The 23,486-nt window shown below is 41.4% G+C and overlaps 1 protein-coding gene across 1 annotated transcript in view; it reads right to left on the reverse strand.

Annotated features, from left to right (window-relative positions):
- Positions 1–15,301: 15,301 nt before the first annotated feature.
- The window catches only part of LOC149451855 (uncharacterized), a 49,284-nt gene continuing 41,099 nt past the window's right edge, over positions 15,302–23,486 (reverse strand). Inside the window, exons 8-9 of the mRNA XM_089690063.1 lie at positions 20,551–20,697; positions 15,302–17,219 (exon numbers count right to left, since the gene is read on the reverse strand). Coding sequence (XP_089546189.1) covers positions 17,085–17,219; positions 20,551–20,697 — 282 coding nt within the window. The 3' untranslated portion in view covers positions 15,302–17,084. The remainder of the gene's footprint in view (positions 17,220–20,550; positions 20,698–23,486) is intronic.

The raw sequence follows: 23,486 nt of genomic DNA on the forward strand, positions 1-23,486 counted from the left end.
TTTGGCCATCCAAGCAGCTAAGAGTGGTATCAGGTCCCCTTCTCCTTTGTAATGGATAAATGAGACCAGACAGCAGAGCTTCTATACTACACCTCTGTTCCCTGTGCCATCTTGGACATGCCCCAACTGTGCCCCATCATTAGTTTAATTAGGAAGAATTGTTTGTGTCAGTGGGAGAAATAATGCAACATTGTTGAAGTCAATGAGAGAAAAAATGTCCCAACCTTTGGTAAGTGTAACAGTACTGATCCATTTATATCAGTGGGAGGAATAGTACCCCATCATTGGTATTAGTGGTAAGGAGGAATAATGCCACATTGTTGGTGTAAGTGGGAGAAGGAATAGTGCCCCATCATTTTAGCTGCTAGGTGGAACACTGTCCTTTCATTTGTGTCACTAGGATTGAGAAAGCCCCCTCGGCATTGGAGTTCAGTGTTTACTTATCTTTGTATCTGCTCCATTTTGTAAGCTGTTCTACTACTGGCTGGATCATGCCACCACCACAATTATGTGGGTACTATCGGACAGCAGACCACTCCACCCTAGAGTGCCAGCTAAGGTACACTGGTGGGTGCTGCAATGCCCCTCTGCATACAGGGTATGTAAGGTCTTTGGGATTGGGCAAGCAGCAGGACATAGTTTGTGAATAAAGCAAGAGAACTGATAAGATTGTCTGTTTGATATTTCTGGAGATCTTGGCTGGACAAGAAGAAAAAGGCTTTAATTTCTATGTTTAGTGACTATGCCTGAACTCAAGAAGTCTCTTTTTTAGGATACAATACATTTTAGAAATTCAGGGAAGATACCAATTATGACACCACTATAAACAGACCTAAAGAAATGTATTTCTTTTTTAAAAGTAGATGTGTTGTGCCATTGAACAGTTTGCTTTTAATGAATAAAGAGACAATTAAAAGTGTATGTTAAGCCAAAACCTTTTTTAAGCTGAAGTTCAAAAAACAAAACAGCACCAGAGACAGTACTTGCCATGAAAAAAGAGTGTCTTCTGTGCTGGTGATAGATTGAAAATTGAAGTTCTCTGCCCCTGGATACCCCCACAGCGGTGATCTTCTGGTTCTACTGGGGATAATATGAGTATGTGCAGTTGCGAAAGGTATGTATCAAGTGTTGGCTATCCCCAATCTTTCCACCCTCCTCCTTTTCTAGAAGCCATACTATCCCTCTAATATATAACAAAATATGTATATATATCTTCAGATACATATACAGGTGCCGCGCTCCATATATACAAATGATCATATGAATAGTGATATGAAAAAAACTTTTGTGCTTCAAATCAGTGCAACATACAGTGCTCAACAAAATAAATACTGATTCAATACTAAAAAATAGTCCTCTTTATACTTTAAATTTATTCAGTGACAAATTCAGTGCTGTGCCACACTCCCCGTGCTCTATAGATAGATGTGCGCTCACCTCCTTATTTAGCCAAACACAGTGGCTAACAGCGCTTTTTGTCCTATCAGGACTGGGTAGTAATCTTCATATTATGTATATATATCCATCCATGCCATGGATCTATATTGCCTTTTTCCTGCCACCAGAGGTCTCCCTTTTTCCTCCTTCCACACTGAGCCTCAATGTATAGTAGGGGTGGTTATAAGTAGTATTTCCTCCTCCCAGTAAATTGGGTAACCATGTAAGAAAGAGCCACAATAGTGCCTTATCCTTTGTGAGGTTAAATATTTTAATATGAATAAGTTGCCACTCACATTGTGCTGTCTCCCACAGAGCTGTATCCAACAGAGCTGTGCCCAGATCCTTTGCTTGTAAATGCCGCTCGTCCACCGCGGCGTCGTGACGTCAGAGCCCCTCCCCTACGCATTACGCCACAATGTCACGTGGCTTCATCAGGGGGAAAACAATTGGACGTCACTCCGCTCTGCTCTATTTATATAGGCAGTCGGCGCCATTTTCTTGTAGACCGCATGCGCGCGGCCATTTTCCTGGGGTCTATATATGCTAATCCCTTTCTGATATGTATACACATATCATCAGTTCCATACAATATACTCAACTTCGTTCCTAATGCTATTTCTGACTGCATTGTCACTATTTACAAGCCTGCAGGATCTTAGCACATTTACAACTTAATCATTAATAAAAAATAATTTATATATCTATTACATACATGATTTTATTAAAATATATCTATACCATTTTATTTATTAACAATTGAAATATACACAATAAAAATATATATATATATACCCATGTTATAACATATATATATAAATAATTAAAAAATACCGTAAAAATAAAAACAAGCCTACTTTATATATATAAAACACACAATAATATGTGGGGACCACTATATTACCCATACTGTATCCAATACTTTATTCTATCTTTATTTATTATTTTCCTCATTACAGATATCATATCAATAAATCATTTAATAAAACCTACTCCTCCATTTATATTTTTACTATGATTATTTTATTCTTTTAACCATAATATGAATTATATGCTCTTCTATTATAATTATTTAATAAATTACTCCCTTCCTTTCACAGGAAATAAACTGTTTAATTTTGTATTCCTTATCATTGTATGTGTTAGAAAATGCAAATCTACGTCTGGGGTTATTTACAACTCTCTTACACCCATAGCACCTCCCGCATGCATAGAACCCTTTACCTTGAAAAATTAATTTTAATTTTAATTAATTTTCAATGGTTCCAATACATTTTTTACCAGTGTATCTCTTAAATTGGGTGCTTTTTTATATGCATGCGGGAGGTGCTATGGGTGTAAGAGAGTTGTAAATAACCCCAGACGTAGATTTGCATTTTCTAACACATACAATGATAAGGAATACAAAATTAAACAGTTTATTTCCTGTGAAAGGAAGGGAGTAATTTATGCGTTGATGTGCCCATGTAATCTGATGTACATTGGTAGAACTAAAAGGGCACTAAAAGAACGCATTAAGGAGCATGTATATAACATCAATAGAGGGTACAGATACCATCATGTGTCATATCACTTTCGACAATGTCACAACCAAGATGCGTCTAAGAAAGGTCTGCCTTTGGTGGCAATTATTTGGTAAATAAATTGGTAATTGCTCTCAGTATTGCTATGGCTCTTTTAATGATTTTTAAAGTATGATACATTTTGTTTATCATGTATTGTTTTTAGAAGCTGGGCTTCCCCTATTCATATGCTAATGAGCTTGTTTGGTTCATAGAACAGGAAGTGATGTTGGCAGGAAGTCAGGGGCTGGAAAAAGGACTTGAACTCAACTATGTGTTGAAGGCAAAGAGAAGTTTTGGAGGACTGAGAGAAGTAAGGAGCTGTTTTAGAAGTGATTCTGGGTAGCAGGAAGAAGACTCCATATCACCAGGAAGAACCCAAGTTAAAGTGTTATTAAAAAACTATCAGTAAATGTCGTGTTACATGCTGCTCATACTCACGCATTCACTATGGGAACTATTTTCTGTATTCTGCAAGTAACCTGGTTGATCTCCCCCTTCTGTCTATGTCCTCAATGGGGATTTTGCAGAGCAGTGTAGGCAGCTGGTGCACATACTCAGTTTTTAGTGTATTTCTACCCTCAGCATTCCTTCCCTGATCACATCTGAACACCCCCTGTGACTATAGAGTCACACATGGGCGTATACACAATGATAGCCCTTTCCCTCCCTCCTCCTCCATGCCCACTAAACAAGCTAAACAGAATAGTGGTGGGATATTACATCTTGATTGATGAAGGCTTCACCCCTGTTATTCTAAGACACAGGCTGGAGGGGCGTGATACAGCCTGTGACTGGTGGAAATCCACCCACACCATGTTATTATCAAATAAATAAAAAATAATAAATATTTCATTTTAAATATATATTTGTATGATGATTTAAACCAGTCGTTTATGTCTCTTTTGACTCTGTATTTCAAAGGTTGTTTTTTTTGTTAACCTGTGACCAGCAGCAGAGGACTAGAAGCTCTGCCTGCCATTGTTTCCCTGCAGACAAGCTCGGAAAGAGCCAGGTCACATGACAGCTGTATACTGTATTGATTCAGAAAAAGCATACTTAGAAGTTTTTCTAATTAAAATAATTGCCATGCCATCATCCACATATAGAAAGAGGAGGGATAATATAAACAGTGCTTGTTTAGTATTACTTTAAGTAACTGTTTAGTGTATCCTTCTTCCTATTGCATAGGTTTCTCATTTGCTAGGGAGGTTAGATAGCTTGTGCATGTGTATATTGTATGCATATTTTGTGATTGGTGCCTCTGAGGAAGAGGTTGAGACCTTGAAATGTGTTAGCCTGTTGGAAGTCCAGGATTTTTTTTTTGGACTTATATGCAATGTGGATTGGACACTGCTGTTTAGTGTGATGTGCCTTTGACCTGTTTGCCTGTTGTAAGTACAATACTTACTTTTTATTCTTCCAATAAAATGTTTTATGATAAATCACTAGGCCAGTGCGCCCTCTGTTTGTTTGTTATTCTTTGTATCCAGCATATTTTGTGATACCTTGTATGTCTTGTATTGCTGTATTGTACATTAATACACTACAGAGATTTTTATTTTTCCTTGTTTATACCGCTGAGTAACCTTAGAAGACAAACACTCTCACTATGGAAAAATTTCCTCTCACTTTCTGTTGTGTCTCCAGAACAGGAAAATGGAAATCTTCCCAACCAGACCCAAACACCAAAAATTAACTGACAAGAGTTATAACAACCCCCTACTCTATGCAAACCTAAACCGAAGTTTTGGCAATACATAGGGGACATTTATCAATACTGTCTTAACATTTGCAGTTGCTGATATGCCGCATCTTATATTTTGTAATGAAGTTAGGAACACGTTTATTACACACAGATTGAATAGATATATTTTTCCCAGTTTGAGCTTGGGTTCACATATACTGTATGTGGTGCGGTATATCGCATGTGATTCGCACAGGAACCGCACTGCATTCCTGTGCAAATAACATGCGATTTGTGTGCGGTGCGATTCAAGCCATACATTTTGCATGGCTCTAAGCGCACTGCATCAAGAAGGTGCAGGACCTATTTTTTTGGTCCGCACTAGAATTGTATAGCAAGGGTATTCACACCTATGCGATCCAATTCTGCACATCGCACTGCATTTTGTGGACCACTTTCAGGGTGTTAACATACACACCCGCAGCTGTTCACATGAATGGGGTGCAATTTTGATGCGGTGCGGAATACGCACAGAAAACGCTGCAAATTCCGTATCGCATCAGTGTGAACCAAAGCTGAAAATGCTCTTTAGCACTTAGTTGTAACAAAAGTGAGGTGACCTTAACTCTCAAAAGAGGTGCTTGTAGTTGCTACAGAAAATAGGCAGTCACTATGTGGCTGCACAATCTGAACTTAATCTGTCGCTATAGTTTCAAAACAGAGCCAAGGATTCCAAATTTTGCATGCAAATTGCATCATAATTAATGCACAACTGCTTTATTAAATATCTCCATTCAACAACAACGTCATGCACATATTTATGATGTGGACAACTGAGCCTACTTCACGAGTGGATCATTTAGCCTTCTGTAAAATTAACAGGATCAAAGGTACCAAGCCATCAGTAGCATAATCCTTTAAGTCATGTAAGTTGTGAGATAATGCCTCCATGGATCAGACTTGTATTTCTAGCACATTCCACAGATGCTTAATTGGACTGAGATCTGGAGATATTGGAGGCCAGGTCAACACCTCAAACTCATTGTTGTGTTCAAACCATTCTTGAACCATTTTTCAGTGTGGCAGGGTGTTTTATCCTGTTGGAAGAGGCCACTACCATCAGGGAATACTGTTTCCATGAAGGGGTGTACCTGGTCACCAACAATGTTTAGGTAGGTGGTACATGTCAAGTAACATGCACATGAATAGCAGGGCCCAAGGTTTCCCAGCAGAACATTGGCCAAAGCATGACACTGCATCCGCCATCTTGCCTTCTTCCCATAGTGCATCCTACTGCCATCTCTTTTCCAGGTAAGAAGTGCACATGCTAAAAGAAAACATGATTTTTCAGACCAGGCCACCTTCTTCCATTGCTCTGTGTTCCAGTTCTGATGCGCATGTGCCCATTGTAGGTGCTTTCAACTATGGATACAGGTGAGCATGGGCACCCTGACCAGCCTGTGGCTACGCAGCCCCATACACAACAAACAACAATGCCCATTGTTTCTGTTACCAGCACATCAACTTCAAGGACAACATGTTTACTTGCTGCCTAATATAGCCCAACTCTTAAAATAGTTTATCTTACATTTATTTTATACAATATTGTATACAGACCTCATGATGCCGCTGTTCACATTTATAAAGAACCATAAAACATTTATCATAAAAAAACTAAATTTAAGTTTGTTGTTTCTGGAGTGTAGTTCCAGAACTGGGAATTGACAGCAGGAAAGAGATAAGGGTTTTAGTTGGATGTATAACCCTCAAAGAAACAGCCATGGAATATATAAACCCCTAAATATGTTATATCCTCCATCACATGCTAATGTACTATACGCCTCTTCAAAACTCAGATTTAGCACAAGGGTGTGAAGTGACCATTAGACAATGTGATCCCAGTCAGAGACCACCACCCCAACTACTGCTGCATCCAGGTAGAGAGAGAAGGGCATACTGGTGCCCTGGTCCTCTTATCTCCCACCAAAGTCACTTCATGTGTCCACCAACGTCATGAAATGAGGGGCACAGGCAGAAAATTCAGCTGGGGTGTGAAACACAAAACACTTCCTCCTAATGCTGATGCTCCCAAGTCCCTCCTTCCACCAATGGGATCCACAAGCCAGGTTATGAAGAGCAGAAATCAAATGGAACAGTAGCCCATTGAAGGAAATATATTTAAAAAAAGGCAAGTAGAATCTGGTCCAAATATATGGGCCTCTGCAAAACAGGGGAAAGGACATTTATGTCAAGTGCTCATCCCTCACATTACCTCCCAGTGAGGCACCTCACCTACAACAGGGAGGTAACATAGTAAAATAAAACATATACATAATTAAATATACATCTTCTTTACTCACCATGTCATATAATTTTTTACAGAACACAATATGAATTAAAAAAAAACATAAATCCTTGGAATATACATTACAAAAGTAGAAAAAAAGATTAAGTCCTGAGAATATAGTAGCCTTATTTCTGTATATTCATTTACAATCAGATTTCAATAAACGTTTATTAACTTATCAAGTTTATCTACACCTATTTTTGGCATTAGGATATGATCCAAGGCCAAGTATTTGGCCTTGGAAGGCTTATATCCATGATTCATTGCAAAATGATGTGTGCATGGAAAAGGTAAATCTCCATTTCTAATTAGTATGGTCATAAATTTTGACTTCCCTTCATAAAAAGCTATGCATTGAAAGTTCATCAGATAAACCACCCCCAATGTAGAGCAATTAAAATATTTTGGAATGAATAATTCTCCGTTGGCTAATCTGTGTGATGATATTGTATAGCTACATTGATTTCATGTTCCAAATTTAAACATTCCTTTAGTAGAGGGTACATACTGTCTGTGCCTTGGTTTCATTGCAGGTTCTTATCTAGGAATCTTTTAAAGATTGTGTCCTTCCAAATGGAATTTCAGGTAATTTAGATATTAATGTGAAGATGGTTATAGGGGGCTTGAATTTCACCCTGTCTGCACCGATCAGTGAGTATTTAGGCAGTCACAGGTTGCTTGGCTGCTTAAATACAATATCTGGCCATGGGGACTCCTCTATCCACATTGTTTAGGATGGATAATGGAATCAATATATTTTCTAGCTTTGCATGGCTAACGTAAGACTTTTCAACATGAATATCCTTTCCCCAAATTTATATAGGCCAATGTATTTGGGACTGATTCCATTTGCCCCCTTTTCCATATCCTAGCCTCAAAAGACTCCTTTTCCGCTGACCTTTTGCATCTTCTTGCATCATAACCTGGCTTATGTAGATCCCATTGTTGGGAGGTGGGACTTGAGTGCATTAACATTAGGAAGAAGTGTTTTTGTGCTGCTTGAAGTGCTCAGCTTAATTTCTGGTACATGTATAATGGTGTCAGTGGGTGAGTGACGTGACTGTTTGGCAGGAGATAGTAGTAGTACGATGCCAGCATGCCCTGCTCTCTCATTGGACACAGCAATGGTAGGGGTGATGGCCACTGGCTGAGACCCAATAACCCTCCACATCATATCCTTGAGCAAAGTGTGAATTTTGAAGGGCATACTGAACATTAACTGGTGGTGTTGGATAGAACTTCTTCAGTTCATGTATTCCATGGCTATTTTGGGGGGGTTATTTTTACAGTTTGCATCCTCCTCTCTCTCCCGTAGTCGCTTCCCAGTTCTGACACTACACTCCAGGAACAGGAGACCTAAGTTTGGGTATGTTTTTATGTCAACTGTTTTACTGGTTCTCTATTAATGGGAACAGCACAGTCAAGCTGATGAGGTCTGTAAAACAAAATTGTGTAAAATGAATGTAAGATAGACTATATTATATACACAATTGTGATTGACATAATTGTCTATTGTTTTTGTTTTCAATATGTATCCTATCATCTGAACTGCATATGTGTCCTTGAAAATATGGACTTTGATCCAGGAAATGTGTTGGATGAATATCTATGTGCAACATTTGTGTGATGTATATAAGCACATCATGACTCTAAATGTTCTACTCTTTTTGTGATATATGTATAGCACCCTCCTAAATAAGGCTTGGGGTGCTATGTAAACTTAGTTTGGCTCCTCTGTAGCCAGTGGAACAGTTGATTACTTTAGCCTGCTCAGTATTTCACAGGCTGCTGATCTGATAGTCTAGAGAGTTCTGGAATCACAGTGGGAGGAAGAGCAGTCTGAATATTTATGGAACTCCAGCAAATACCTGGGGAGGTGTGCCCAGTAGGTGGCTGGAGAGCCCATAAATAGGATGAGGGGCTGAAACAGAAGTTGAGTTGATCCTGGGTGAAGTCATACAGGAGGAACCTCCTGCCTAGGGGCCTCTTACCCTAAGGGCAGTTTGCTGAAATGCTGTTTGAGGATCACTGAGATCCTTGCTATGGCATAGCTGGGGGGGCCTGTTTCAAGCCCGGTCTGGGATTTTGGCCTGGAGAGCTTTCTCAGTGGAAGTTGGAGGAGAGTGTCTTGCTGTCCTGTGGTATTGTAAATTTTGTTTCTGGGTTGAATCCTGTGCATAGAAGGTTTTTTATCTTTACAAATCTCCTACCTGTACAACTATTTTAATGCTAGTGTATTTTTTACTAAAAAATATGCATTTAATAAAAAGTTTTGATAATATCATAAGCAGGGAGTGGGGATGCAGAAGGGGCTTTATTTGGAGACTTGGGAGGCATAGTGGGAGCTCCAGTAGCTACCTGCCTCTTACTGACAGGAGTAACTGCAGTGTTACTCCTGTCAGCAGGGGTTTTTATCATATGGAGTACTTGCTGCTGTCACTTGTAAACACAGATGGGGCTTCCTATGCCAGCTTCCGTGTGCATAAGTGGAGGAGAAGCAGCTGCTCTTCGCAGGACTGCATAACTAGCTGGGGAAGGTGGGATTAGGCAGGAGGAGAGTTTGCCACTCTTAACCCAATATTTGTGTACAGATTTTAAAATTTTCACTGGTACTATTTAACAGATATTACAAAGATTTTGGCTCTTGCTACTATTGGCTATGTCCCTCCAACAGGGATCGAGTCAAGGGGGTGTGGGATTCCAGGGAGGAGCAGGATGCAATTTCCTATTTTCTCCCTGAACACTGGTTGACCTTGTCCTGGTACTGATCAAATGACATGCAAAATTTGCAACTACTGCTATTTTATTTTCCAGGGTCCCTGCTTTTATAAAACATAATGTTTGGAGGTTTTAACTAGTCTTCAGGCCTAAAATGTTTGGTCTAACGTGTAAAAAAAATGCAAAAATGTCTCTGTCAACAGAAGGGCTAATTGTAATTAATTTTTTCATAGCAAAAGTTTGCTTCCAGGGGCAGACTGACCATTTAGAAACTCATGCAATGCCGAGGGCCCGGGGTCAGTAGGGGGCCCCATGAGATGCCCCTGGTACCTTTTTCATAGGCTTTTTTGATTTTGGGCAAGGACACAGGGGCCCCATGATCCCCTATTGCCCGGGGGCCCCATGAGTTGTCAGTCCGCCCCTGTTTGCTTCTAATTAATTTTCCATCAATTGCATATTTCAACGCTTTCAATGTAACACGGGGCAGTTCTTTATGCACTATTTGCATCTAAACTTGCAACATAATATGTTTTTATTCTCTTGTTGCCCCAAACAAACCTAATTGCTGAAGATTGAAATTTCTCCAACACCAATCGTGGGACAGGAATGGGGAAAGACCTAAAGTTATATAGAAGCTGTGGGAGCAAGGTCAATTTAACTGAATGTAGTCTGCGCAGCCAGGAAAAATTATGCGTCAACCACTTCTGTAAATCTGCCTCAAGTTTGCAAAGAAGTGGTGAATAATTGAATTTATAAAGGGATTCCACAGTAGCTGTAAGCTGCACCCCCAAATACGGAATGTGGGAGTCACTCCACTCAAAGGGAAATTAATCCTTTAGTAGAGTAATCAATCCTGCTGGAACAGAGACATTCAGAGCTAATGACTTAGTCATATCAACCTCCGAACCCAACACCCTCTCAAAATCCCGTAATAGGAGGACCACCTTGGAAAAAGAGGTTAACAGGGAGGTCAAAACATCAAAAGGTCATCCATGAACAGCGCGTACTTGCGTTCTTCTGGACCGCAGTCTACCCCATGTATATCGGGATCAGTCCGAATTGCTACCTCAAGGGTCTCAATTGCCATGCAAAAATTAGGGTGGATAAAGGACACCCTTGCTGAGTTCCCCCGGACAATCTGGATCAACTGGGAGTACTGACCTTGAGGGGAAGAATAAAGGGCCTGTAGTATGCGTAAAAAACATGGACCAAACCCCCAGACCTCTAAGACCTTATCTAAAGATAAGGCCAAGACACCGTGTCAAAGGCCTTCTATAAGTCTGTAGATAGTATAAAGCGCAGCAGGGACACAACCAGGGGCGGACTGACAACTCATGGGGTCCCCGGGCAATAGGGGATCATGGGGCCGTGTCCTTGCCCAAACTCAAAAAAGCCTATGAAACTCAAAAAAGCCCTGGGCAATAGGGGATCATGGAGCCCGTGTCCTTGCCCAAACTCAAAAAAGCCTATAAAACTCAAAAAAGCCTATAAAAAAAGGTACCAGGGGCATCTCATGGGGGGGCAGTGCCAAAGTTTCCAAATGGTCAGTCCGCCCCTGGACACAGCATTAATCGCTCTACGGATCTAGCCTAATCCCTGTCTTCCTGGTATGAAACCTACCTGATATTTATGTATATAAGCGCTAATAAAAGGATATGCGATCAGCTAAGATTTTAGTCAAAAGTTTCAAATCATTATTGATCAGTGAATAGTTACTAACATATCTGAGATCCTTAGCTGGTTTTGGGACTACGGTAATATAGGCCATGTTCAGGCAGGGATCTAGAGGTTCCCCGTCCCGTAGGGAATGAAAGAAAATAGCTAATATGGTGATAGGGTGGGAGCAAATTTTTTATAATACAGCGAAGAAATGACTGATATAGCGTAGAGTAAAAGGCATGAAATTCATCCATTATTTTTTGCGGATTTTGAGTATATCCCCACAGGACAGATTTTTTGGGGGAGAATGTATGGGATCGAGCCTTAAGCATTAGCTTAGCAGCCAACATCAAGCCAATTCTATCCCATTGGCATTAGAAATGAGTGTTAGTCCACCTCAAGTCCTTCTCAGCCCTAATCATCAGTGCTAGGTTCACTGCCAGCCTAGTAGATTCCAGTTTGGCAAGGGTGTCCCTAATGGGTTTGCATTTATGAATTTTTCTAAGCGACTGTAATTCGGCGTCCAATCTCTCTATGTCTATGCGACGTTCCCATTTGACCCAAGAGGAAATTTATAAAAACTTCCCCCTCATCGTAGCTTTGTGAGCCGCCCATAATGTGACTGCTGAAGCATCAGCTGTGCCATTTGGTTAAAAGTATTCACACAAGCCAGTATCTATTTCTATACATATTATCATTTAATTGCCAACGAAAGGGACCCGGCCTCCCTTGAGATTGCGAGAAGACTACACAGACCATAGAGTGATCGGACAATGCTGTTTCCCTAATATGGGCCTTAATAACCCCAGGATCGCTAGTGCTTGATACAAATACGTGATCTATTCGAGCATAAGTAGCATGCGGGCCCAAGTAATGTGTATAATCTCTCCCCGTGGGGTGAGTTTTCCTCCAAATGTCCACCAGTTACAAAGAGTTAATCATTTTAGCAATGGCTATAATCTTTTTAGGGACGAAGATGCGCCGCTGTAGTTCTGGACTTGTTCAAACTAAGATCTATAGTTTGATATTGGAGTTCCCCCTGAAAACCACCGTGCCCTCCAAATGCGAGGTAAGGGTATGGAACATGTCTGAAAAGAAGGCAGGTTGACCGACATTGGGGGTGTAATAGGATACCAATAGTACAGGTGGCCATCTATGGTGCTGAGTAGAGTCGGCTGGCCTGGGATGGAGCTCTAGGCTTAGGCGGCCATTTTAGAGAGCTCCACGCATGCGCCTCTGTTGGGTGAATTTTTTTTATCATTTACTTTGCTTCTTTTACTTTTACATTGTCCCTTTCGTTTTTTTTTTAATCACTTTTATTCTTATCACAGGGAATTGCTATAGTTGCTTCTGGTTTCTTAGACCATAGAGATGATTGGAGCCATTCTGGTCTCCAATCAGCTCTATGGTCAGCTGGCAAAACGATCCAGCGGCTTCCTAGTAAGTGATTGAATGCCAAAATTTCTGCCAGGGTATGCAAACTTTTCAGCACGGCCTGCTGCCTGACTATGTTTCTCCTACTCTTCGTGTATGACTCGACCCTCGCTTGCCATCTGACCATGTCCTTGATCCCAACAGGTACCAGCATCTACCTCTGACTGGGTGTCTTTGCAGCTTCTTTGCCAAGCTTCTAAGGTCCAGTTCCCAGATGACCTTCTTGGTTCTCTTCTGGTGTACCTGCACTGCTGCTGACTGCTGTCCAGAGGCCACCACTGCCTGCTACCTGATTACCGGCACCCATGCTTCTTTGTGCCCTGTGCCCCTCTTATACATTCAGGGGAACTCGGACCAAAGCCTTAAGGGGAAGCCCTCTTGTCACTTCAGCCTCCAAACAAGGTATGTGACAATGATGTTAAATCAGACAGTGAGGATGCATCACTTCATCCCCTCACCACCTGTCAATCGCCTCTGAAAAGCAATCTTAATATGTCTAAATCTACCCTTAGGCTACTTTCACAATGATCCAAAGCAAAAACACAGCAAAAATGCATAGGCATTTTTACAGCGATTTCTGAGCGTTTTTAAAAGACACGTGAATTAAAAACTTCACCAAAAACCCTTCCCAGAGGCATTTTTCAGGCGCTTTGCAAGCGTTTTTAAGGCATTTTCCATTGATTTCAATGGGAAGAGGTGTTTCTGGGGCATTTTTTTAACTCACCACATGTGCCCCAAAGATGCTGCAAGCAGGAGTTTTTACACGAGCACAACGCCTCAGTGTGAAAACACACATGGATATACATTCACATACATAGGGAAGCATTTTTCTTGAGCTTTTTAGATGCCTTTTTTAACACAAAAATGCTTCAAAAACTCCTCAGAGTGAAAGTAGCCTAACACCCCGGGTCACATCAAAGACGATTTTGAAATCGTGTGACTTACAGTGAAGTTGCACGATTTCAAAATCGGTTAACTTGCCTAATTGAGGTGCGATTTGCAAGACATCTGACACAGATGACTATGCAAATTGCAACAAAAGTAGTGCATGTACTACTTTAGAAATCGGTGCGGCTTTGACCAAATCGGAACTGCACCTATATGACCGCTCTAATGGCGGACAATAGGGTGAGACTTTGCATACGATTTGCAAGTCGCATGGCATGCAAATCGCATGCCAATTCGCACCCGATGTGACTGGGGTGTAAAGATGGACAAACCCACCTACCAGCTATTGCATTCTGATGGCCAGCACCTGTGGCTGTCAGAACATCCAAACAGTGCTTGCAGTGCGGGGAAATGTTTCTAGCACCAGATAGCAGTAATATCCGATAGAGTTCTAATTTTTTCCTTACAACATCTAAAAAAATAAACGTTTTGTCCATACATACATTAAGTCATTAAGCTAGGGCCTCACATACTTTTTCCTCCCTGCACTGTGAATGTTTACATGTTATGTTCAATTAAACCATGGCAACATCTAATGTTTGTGTAGTATTATGTGCAGCAGACTGTGTTCTTCTATTGTTGTGACTTAGATGACGTTCAGAGCACATTTTATGCCCAATTCATGCAAAACTCCAAGTAATCCCAAGGGGTTCACATACTTTTTCTTGCAACTGTATACTGCAGCTGATAAACTCACGTTTAGGAGCTTTTCTGCATTTTTTTCAGCAGCCCCTGAACTCTCCCTAATGTTTTCCTATGTGTCCATGTACACATCGTCATTTACAGTCGTTTACAGGCAGTTGAGTTTACAGTCACAGTTATGTTCAGGAGTAGATTTTAGCAGCGTTTCAAAGCCAAACACTTGTAAATGCGGCTAACTGCGTTTAGAAGTGTTTGCAAATTTTTTTTAACTCTTCCATTTCCAGATGCTGTCCAGAGCCTTTTTTCATCATGAAAAATGCATGCAAAGCGTTTTCCCGGTACTCAAAATGGACCCAGTACCATACTTTGATTTTTCGCATGAAAGAAAATATGTTAGACACTGCTGCAATAATTTCTGCACAGAAATGAGCCGGAACACATCCAAACACCACAAAAAAAACAGCTAATCTCAACACATACTGCTCTCTCTGCTTCTGCTCTCTATTTCTCTCAAAATGTCTGAAATAGTTAATTTTTTACTATTTTTCAGTGAATTCTGGGCATTTGAAGGTCTCCTGAGGTTATAGTTAGAAAACGCTTCTAAATGCAAATGCTCATAAACATGCATAAACGAGGTATGCAAACGCGGCTAAACAGACATTTTGTAACCTACGTTTTCCAGCAGTCAGTTTCCATCGTTCAGAAGTGTCCCGTGTACATGAAGCCTAAGGATGATTAAAGTAAGGATAGGGATTGTGGAACTGGGGCTTGGACTGTGCATAATATTTTAATTGAGGTTTTAAGCCTAGTACACACAGATCATAAACATTTATGAAAAATACCACTTTAGAAGCAATCGTACAATAATTTGATTGTCAGTACACAGCTTTTATTCAAAATTTTTCAAAGGGATGATCACAAAAATGTTTCCTGTACGATACCAGATCGTACAATATTCCTTTAATCAGTACAGTTTTCATCTGAAAATACAACACAAATACAATATAATAGGTTACATCACTTTCAACTTTTTACTCTGTTGTACAAGAATTTTTGTAACTTCAGTAACCTCTTCACTTTCGATATGAGACTAGCATGCAAAAGAAACCTAAAAAAAGAATGATCATTTTGTGCAATAATTTCATTGTGTGGATGTGTGGGCTTTAGTGTGGATCACTTTCAGGTAAAGATCTAAGGGCTCATGTACACTGCAGCTGATAAACTCACATTTAGGAGATGTTCAGCGTTTTTTTCAGCAGCCCCTGAACTCTCCCTAATATTATTATTATTATACAGGATTTATATCGCGCCAACAGTTTGCTCAGCACTTTACAATATAACGGGAGACAATACAGCAACAATACAGTTCAATACAAGAGGGATAGGAGGGCCCTGCTCCTTGGAGCTTAATGTTTTCCTATGTGTCCATGTACACATCTTCGTTTACAGTTGTTTACAGGCATTTGAGTTTACAGTCGTTTTTCTGAACGCAGAAAACTTGCGTTCAGCGGTCGATTTTACCAGCGTTTCAAACGCAAAACGCTTGTAAATGCGGCAAATCGCGTTTATAAGCGTTTGCATCGGAAATTTTTTTTAACTCTTCCAGTTCCCGATGCTGTCCAGAGCCTTTTTTCATCATGAAAAATGCATGCAAAGCGTTTTCAAGGTACCACAGGATGTTTCCACCAAGCTTGTCACACATTGTAATGACCAATTCACACCTCAGACCTCTCACACCCTTGAAAACAAAAGATATGTTTAATGACCATTCACACCTCAAATTCCTCATGAAGACCCCCTGCCAGGTGACCTTAATGACTCCCTCAACCAGACACCTTTCCCACCCTTGGAAACAAAAGAAATGTTAATGAGCAACTCACACCTAAGCTAATCTCAACACATACTGCTGTCTCTGCTTCTACTCTCTGTATTTTGTCTGAAACAGTCTGAAATAGTGATTTTTCAGTGCATTCTGGGCATTTGGGAGGTTCTCCTGTGCTTATCTTTAAAAAACACTTCTAAACACAAACGTGCATTAACTCGTTATGCAAACGCGGCTAAACAGACTTTTTTTACCTATGTTTTCCAGCAGTCAGTTTCCATCGTTCAGAAGTGTCCTGTGTACATGGGGCCTTAGATAGGAGCTATTAGTTATCAGTAGGTTTAAGTGGTGTAAGAAACTTGTATGTTTTGCATATTTTCTGCATTTTTGTATACTCTATATTTTATCTCTCAGTATAGACCCTCACTATATCTCATGTAACCATGTAAAAATAACGAAACAGAATATATACAACATAAATACATTTTAAATAAAAAAAAAACAACATGACAAGGCTGGATAATTGGATTTGAGGACCTCTGCGTGCTTTTTGCTTCTCTGGAAGCATCCCAAGTTGAGTAGTAACATTCCTAAAATTTGGTAAAACCACCATGAGGTATCTATGAGGGGTATGCTTCTGAGTCTTCGGCAGACACTGCAGAATGTTCAACTCCTTGTTCACAAAGTTCTTGGCTCAATGTGCCATTGGTTATATCACAAGACACTGGTGCAATATTGATGCTCCACGTTGAACGGAGTCCTTGAAGTCCTTTATTGACAGTAACTCTGTGCATTGATACAGTGTAAGCATGTGATATATTGAGTGGTTTATGGTACATTGATGGCTTGGTCCTCATCAAATTTTGGAATCTTCTTAAATTCATCCTGTTTCTTAAGGAAAAGCTGGGCCAGGATATGGTCTGCTGTTGCATGGAAATAGTCATCCATATCGAGAGTCACCAGCTGCCAAAACCAAATAAAGACATTTAGAAAAAACAATACCAAGCTGGAAGCATATGTTTCACTAATCTAGTGTCCATAAACTACACTTCCTTATATGTTTTCTTTCTTTTTTTTAATGTAAGCCATATAAGTACTTACATTTGACCTGCTATCAGCCTCCTGCAGTCCCAGTACAGCAAGGCTGGAGTGTGAGAGGATGAAACAGCACAAGAAGCCAATCAGTTCATGTGCTGACATGAAGCATGCTGATAAGAGGAGAGATCAGAGTGACATGTGGATGAGCTCATCACTGTGCTGCTTCAATGTTCAGTCACAGGCTTGGGTGGGTCCAAGATGAACCTGGATGACCTGGTCTAAGAGAAAGGGGCTAAACGGATGCTTGCTATCAGACTGAGGATATATAGTGGTTGAAAAAACTACTGTGTGGGAAACATCTCAATTGAAGGTGAACATGTGTAGCACTACCCCCTTAGGATTTGATGAGTATTTGAGCACCCCTATAATCCTGCACAACAAGGCAACATGCATTTTTACAACATTTTTACAACTTGCATCCATGAGTCAGAAATCAGTCCTTGAGTTTGTTTTTGATATTTTATTAGGGGGATTTGGATGGGGTGGGGGGTATATGGGATGCCCAATTAACCGATGAACTGAGGACAACTTCCTGGAATTATTTACAAGTCTACACAGTCTCTGTTGGAGAGCTAGCCAGCATCTCTGGTAGTAACACCACGGACCCCAGATAAACTCACCCAGCTGTCTGGAGTATCCTTGAGCAGGGGATCCGATGCCTGTCCCTTTAAGAAATTAGACAGTAGGTGGCAAATCTGGTTTCCCACCAGAGTGCTCCTTCCCCTATCTAGCCCAGGGGGTGCAGGGTTACTCACTCAGTCCTTCTCCTATGCTGCTGGTAGGTTGATGGCTGCTACCAGGTCTTCTAGCTGGGCCGCTCCTTCCCTGCTGTACAGGTGGTCCTCGCTTCAGGGGCCAATGAGGGTCTGAGCTTTCATCCTTTCCAGCTCCACTGCCTGTAGGCGAGCCCCTCTCTCCATCTTGGCTTCTTCCCAGGCTCCTGCCTTCAGCCTCACATCTTCCTCTCTGTCTTACACCTGAACTCTTCTGCAGCTGAGCAGGCTCAATCACTTTTAGGGGCTGTCCTGGCCCCTTGCCAAGCCTCCTGTTGGATGCTAGGCTGCCTCAAAAGTGCAGATCAGCCACTCCTCAGATCTACCCACTGTTTCTAGACCTTTCACCAAAGTTCTAGGGCAGGGGGAAATTCCAGAGCGTTGGTCTGCAGAGCCTCTCAGCTCTGACCAGAGCTTGACCCCTGCTAGCTATTACACCCAGGCTGCTACTTAGTCTCCCCTAGCTAATAATTGAGGTCTAGCTCCCCCTAGATGACTAGGAGGGTGCTACACATATTTACAAAATTTTACCACTCTGCCTAACCCCTAAAATTATAGTGACAACAAAAAATCTCATACTTACCTGCTCTGTGTAATGGTTTTGCACACAGCAGCCTTGATCCTCCTCTTCCCAGGTCCCCACCAGTGCTCCTCCCCCATGCTCAGTGCCTCGAGAGAAAGATGCTGCACTGAGGGCACTCATGCATGCTCACTCCTGAGCCACCTCTGTATGTCTATAAGACACACAGAGCGCAGCTTGGCCCCACCCCCCCCAATCACTGTGTCTCAGCCAATGAGGAGGTAGAGACCAGGGAGAGCAGCTTGGGTAAATATTAGAGTGGGGCTGAAGGGGACACTGTACACTGAAAGTATTTTTACCATGCATAGAAAAATCCTTCAGCTTTTACAACCACTTTAAACCAAAACCTTACATTAAAGCTTAATGCTGTGTTCCGGCATCAAGACAGGAACTTCCCATCCTGCTCTTCGAACATAATCAAGTTGGGCCTAACGCTGCTCAGCAATTCACAGGAAGCATTGTATTTTTATAAATGAATACAAGGCTTCCTCTGATTGGCTGAAGTGGAGAGGTGGGCAGACATGTTCCGCACATTTGCTTTGGCCATGATGGGGTACTGCTTACTTATATTATATAGAGCATGGGTCTCCATACTACACCCCATTGGCAAGATATGGCCCTTTGCTTGCCATTATCCAGCTCTTGGGGCACTATTCCTTCCACTGATATGAGGCACTTTCCACTGGCACCAAAGATAAGGCACTATTCCTCCCACTGACACCAACAATGAGAAACTATTCCTCCCACTGACACCAACAATGTGGAACTATTCCTCCCACTGACACCAACAATGTGGAACTATTCCTCCCACTGACACCAACAATGGGGCACTATTCCTCCCACTGACACCAACAATGGGGCACTATTCCTCCCACTGACACCAACAATGAGAAACTATTCCTCCCACTGACACCAACAATGTGGAACTATTCCTCCCACTGACACCAACAATGAGGCACTATTCCTCCCACTGACACCAACAATGAGGAACTATTCCTCCCACTGACACCAACAATGAGGAACTATTCCTCCCACTGACACCAACAATGGGGCACTATTCCTCCCACTGACACCAACAATGAGGAATTATTCCTCCCACTGACACCAACAATGGGGCACTATTCCTCCCACTGACACCAACAATGAGGCACTATTCCTCCCACAGACACCAACAATGAGGCACTATTCCTCCCACAGACACCAAAAATGAGGCACTATTCCTCCCACTGACACCAACAATGAGGCACTATTCCTCCTATTTACACCAGAGATAGGGAACTAATTTTCCCACTGACACAAATTATGGGGCACTATTCCTCCCACTGACACCAACAATGAAGCACTATTCCTCCTACTTATACCAGAGATATGGAATTAATTTTCACACTGACACAAATTATGGGGCACTATTCCTCCCACTGACACCAAGACCATATTTTTTTTACTCCCATTGACCACCAAGCCTAAAGCATTGTTTACTCCTACTGATGTCAGGACATTTTCTACTCCAGTGTCCACAGTCGGGACCTCCTAATATTTGAAGGGCAGTAAACTGGCCCTTTGTTTTGAAAGCTTGGAGACCCCTGCTATAGAGAATGTAAAAGGAGACACAAAGGTAGATTGGAACACCCAAAATCCTGAGGTGGACAGGAGCAGAGGGAAGAGTTCTATGAATTATACTGCTGTTGGGAGCACTAGACTCTATATCTAATATACTGTATCACATCTGGGTAGTTAAATAGGACCTTGTATGATAGATGAGGGCTCTGTGTATCCTTTCCATACATTATGCAATAAATTCAGAAAAAAAGGAAAAAATGGGGAAACAATTAGAGTATCTCACCTGATTTCCAGTACTGAAGGCCAAAATCATGAAGAGGTCCTCATCACAGATACTCTTGATATAATGCTGAGTGCCAATTGGAAAGAAAAATACATCTCCTATACCAATGGTGAAGTCTGGAACTGGTTTTTCTCCAATTATCCCAATCTGAACAAGTAAAGCATTATTAGTCCATAGTTTTACCCATAATACACTTACACTCTTCAATCACATTTGTCAATCTGATCTCAGGCCTTTCATCTTCCACATAAACTCATCATAAATAGCAGGGAACTATCCATATATCCTGACCTGGAGATTATTTCCAACTAGATTTCACCCTTCCCTTTGAGGGGAACATTGTGGAACTGTTTCAAAAACTGAACAGAAACTTTAAAGCTGTTTGAAATGTTATGGTCTTTTTGAAGATCATTAAAAAAATTTTTTTTTTCTTTTTTCTCATACTTTGTGTTCTGTATATCATCTTTGTGTTAAGAAGGGAGCCATCTATTCACTGCAACTGCACCTGTTTTTATTATTCCTTTCAAGAAGAATAGGGAGTGTCTTGTTAATAAAGATTTTTCCAAACCACTGCAGCCATTTTAGCTTCCTGATGAACACCAGGTCTCCTCCATTCTCCCTTTGATACACATATGCCTGTTAGTTCATTTGTTGTGTTTTTTACAGTCACATACATAGCTAGATCGCATTTCAAAATATTTAATGTGATTTGTAGGTAGCTGTTTGCAAGAAATGTGTTCATTGTGGGCATTTGTGAGAGACATGTTTACGAGCATATTGTAACTTCCGTTTATGTAATTGTATTGCAGTTTTACAGAACTATTCACAGAAGTAAATTCAGTTTTGGAGTGAAACACAATGCTGCTTCTGTCAATTTTGTTAGCTAGCTGTCGGCTACATGTTATTAGGACAACACACTTAGAGGTTATTATTACAGGTATTTATATAGCGCCATCAATTTACGCAGCGCTTTACATATATATTGTACATTCACATCAGTCCCTAACCCTCAAGGGGCGTACAATCTCAGGTCCCTAACTCACATTCATACATACACATACTAGGGACAATTTAGACAGGAGCCAATTAACCTACCAGCATGTCTTTGGAGTGCGGAAGGAAACTGGAGTACCCGGAGGAAACCGACGCAGGCACAGGGAGAACATGCAAACTCCAGGCAGATTGTGCCGTGGTTGGGAGGTCATTAACAGCTTACAATTTTCTCATTTTTCACATACATGCTAACATCAGCATTTTTTTGCTATAAAATTACTTAGAACCCAAAACATTATTTTCTTAAAGTAGAGGCCCTGGAGTATAAAATGGCAACTGTCATAATTTTTTTATGTTGTGCGATATTTGTGCAGCACATTTTTAGAAATAAATACCATTTTAGTGCACACAAACACAATATAATACACACTTTTTGGTAAAATATAAAAGATGATGTTATGTCAAATAGATACTACACATGTCAATATTTAAAATTGCGCTCACCTGGGAAATGGTGACAATCTACAGTACTTAAAATAGTCCATTGGTGATGTTTTAAAATCCTTTACAGTGACCAGTTTTGAGTTAATTGTGGCCAATGGCTCTAGAAGTATTGCTCTCACTCCGACCTTTGTAGCAATACCTTACATGTGTGGTGCAATCACTATTTGCATGCGCATGTGAGACGTATGTTTGTGTGTGTGCGGGGGGGTGCTTTTACATTTTTTAAATATTTGTATTTATTTTATTCAAAGTGGTTTTAAAGGCAGAAGGTTTTATACATTAATGCATTCTCTGCATTATGGTAAAAAAAAAAAAAAACCTGCATGCAGCATCCTCCAACCCCTTTAAACTCACCTGTGCCCAGTCTCGATCCAGTGCTATGCCTGAGAGCAGATGCTCTCTCCCTCTGCATTGGCTCAGAGACAGTAGTGAGAGCCATTGTTTCCTGCTGCTGTCAATCACTGCAGGTGAGGAGGGAGTGGAGTGTGGGGTCGGGCTGTGCTTTGTGTATCTATGCACACAGAGATCAGGACTCAGGTGCGAGCACGCTAGAGTGCCCCCATAGCAAGCAGCTTGTTATGGTCGCACTCAGCAGGAGGAAGGGCCGGAAGTATCGGATCCAAGAAGAGGAGGATTGGGGCCGCACTTTTTTAAATATAACTTTATTGCTATTACAAGAGAGCAAACAAGCCCCCTTGTGATGGCTTTGGGCAGTGACAGGTACTCCTTATGAAGACATCAGGGGTCTATTAAACCCCTGATGTCTCCGCTGCCCTTCAAGGCAGCTAACCAAACACAGATCGTGTTTGACCAGCAACTTCCCCGGCTGCAACAGCTCTGAAAGCAGAAGTGACAAAATCCTCATTGCTTTTGGGATCATTTGTTACAGAGGAGATCTGGGAGCAAATGTTCCTCCATCTCCTCTGAGGGAAGCTATCCTGACTGGTCCTGGGCTCCTCTTGATTTGAAGCTGTCCTCCAGCCATTCTTTGCACAGTTGTAAAGGCTCCACTGCACATTGTGAGCTTCTTAGGCCTCTTTCACAAAGGAGGACGACCTGTCAGTGAATCTCCTTGCTCAGTGGGGGATCTCTCTGCTGATATCTGCTGAGCAAGTGGATGACAGGTCTGTGTCCGCTCCGCTGCTGCAGAGCAGACACAGACACAGCTCGCTGTCTTCTATGGGGCGGTCGGATGGAAATGAACTGCCTGTCTGTTCATCTGATCCACCGGGTGGTTGGGGAACGGATCCCTATCTGTCTGCTTGTGGCATATGGGATCAGATCGGACGCCGGCGGGTGTCAGTGGACACATCTCTGCTGACACCTGCCGCTCCATAGAGAGCTATCGATCATCTGATCAGGTCCGCTTGAAAAACTGACAGGTGGATCCGATCAGACAGGCAGTGTGAAAGGGGTCTTACAATATGCACTAGAAACAA

Source organism: Staurois parvus, unplaced genomic scaffold, assembly GCF_062004578.1.
Source record: "Staurois parvus isolate SC_StPar_1 unplaced genomic scaffold, SC_StPar_1.0 ptg000513l, whole genome shotgun sequence".
Lineage (NCBI taxonomy): Eukaryota > Metazoa > Chordata > Amphibia > Anura > Ranidae > Staurois > Staurois parvus.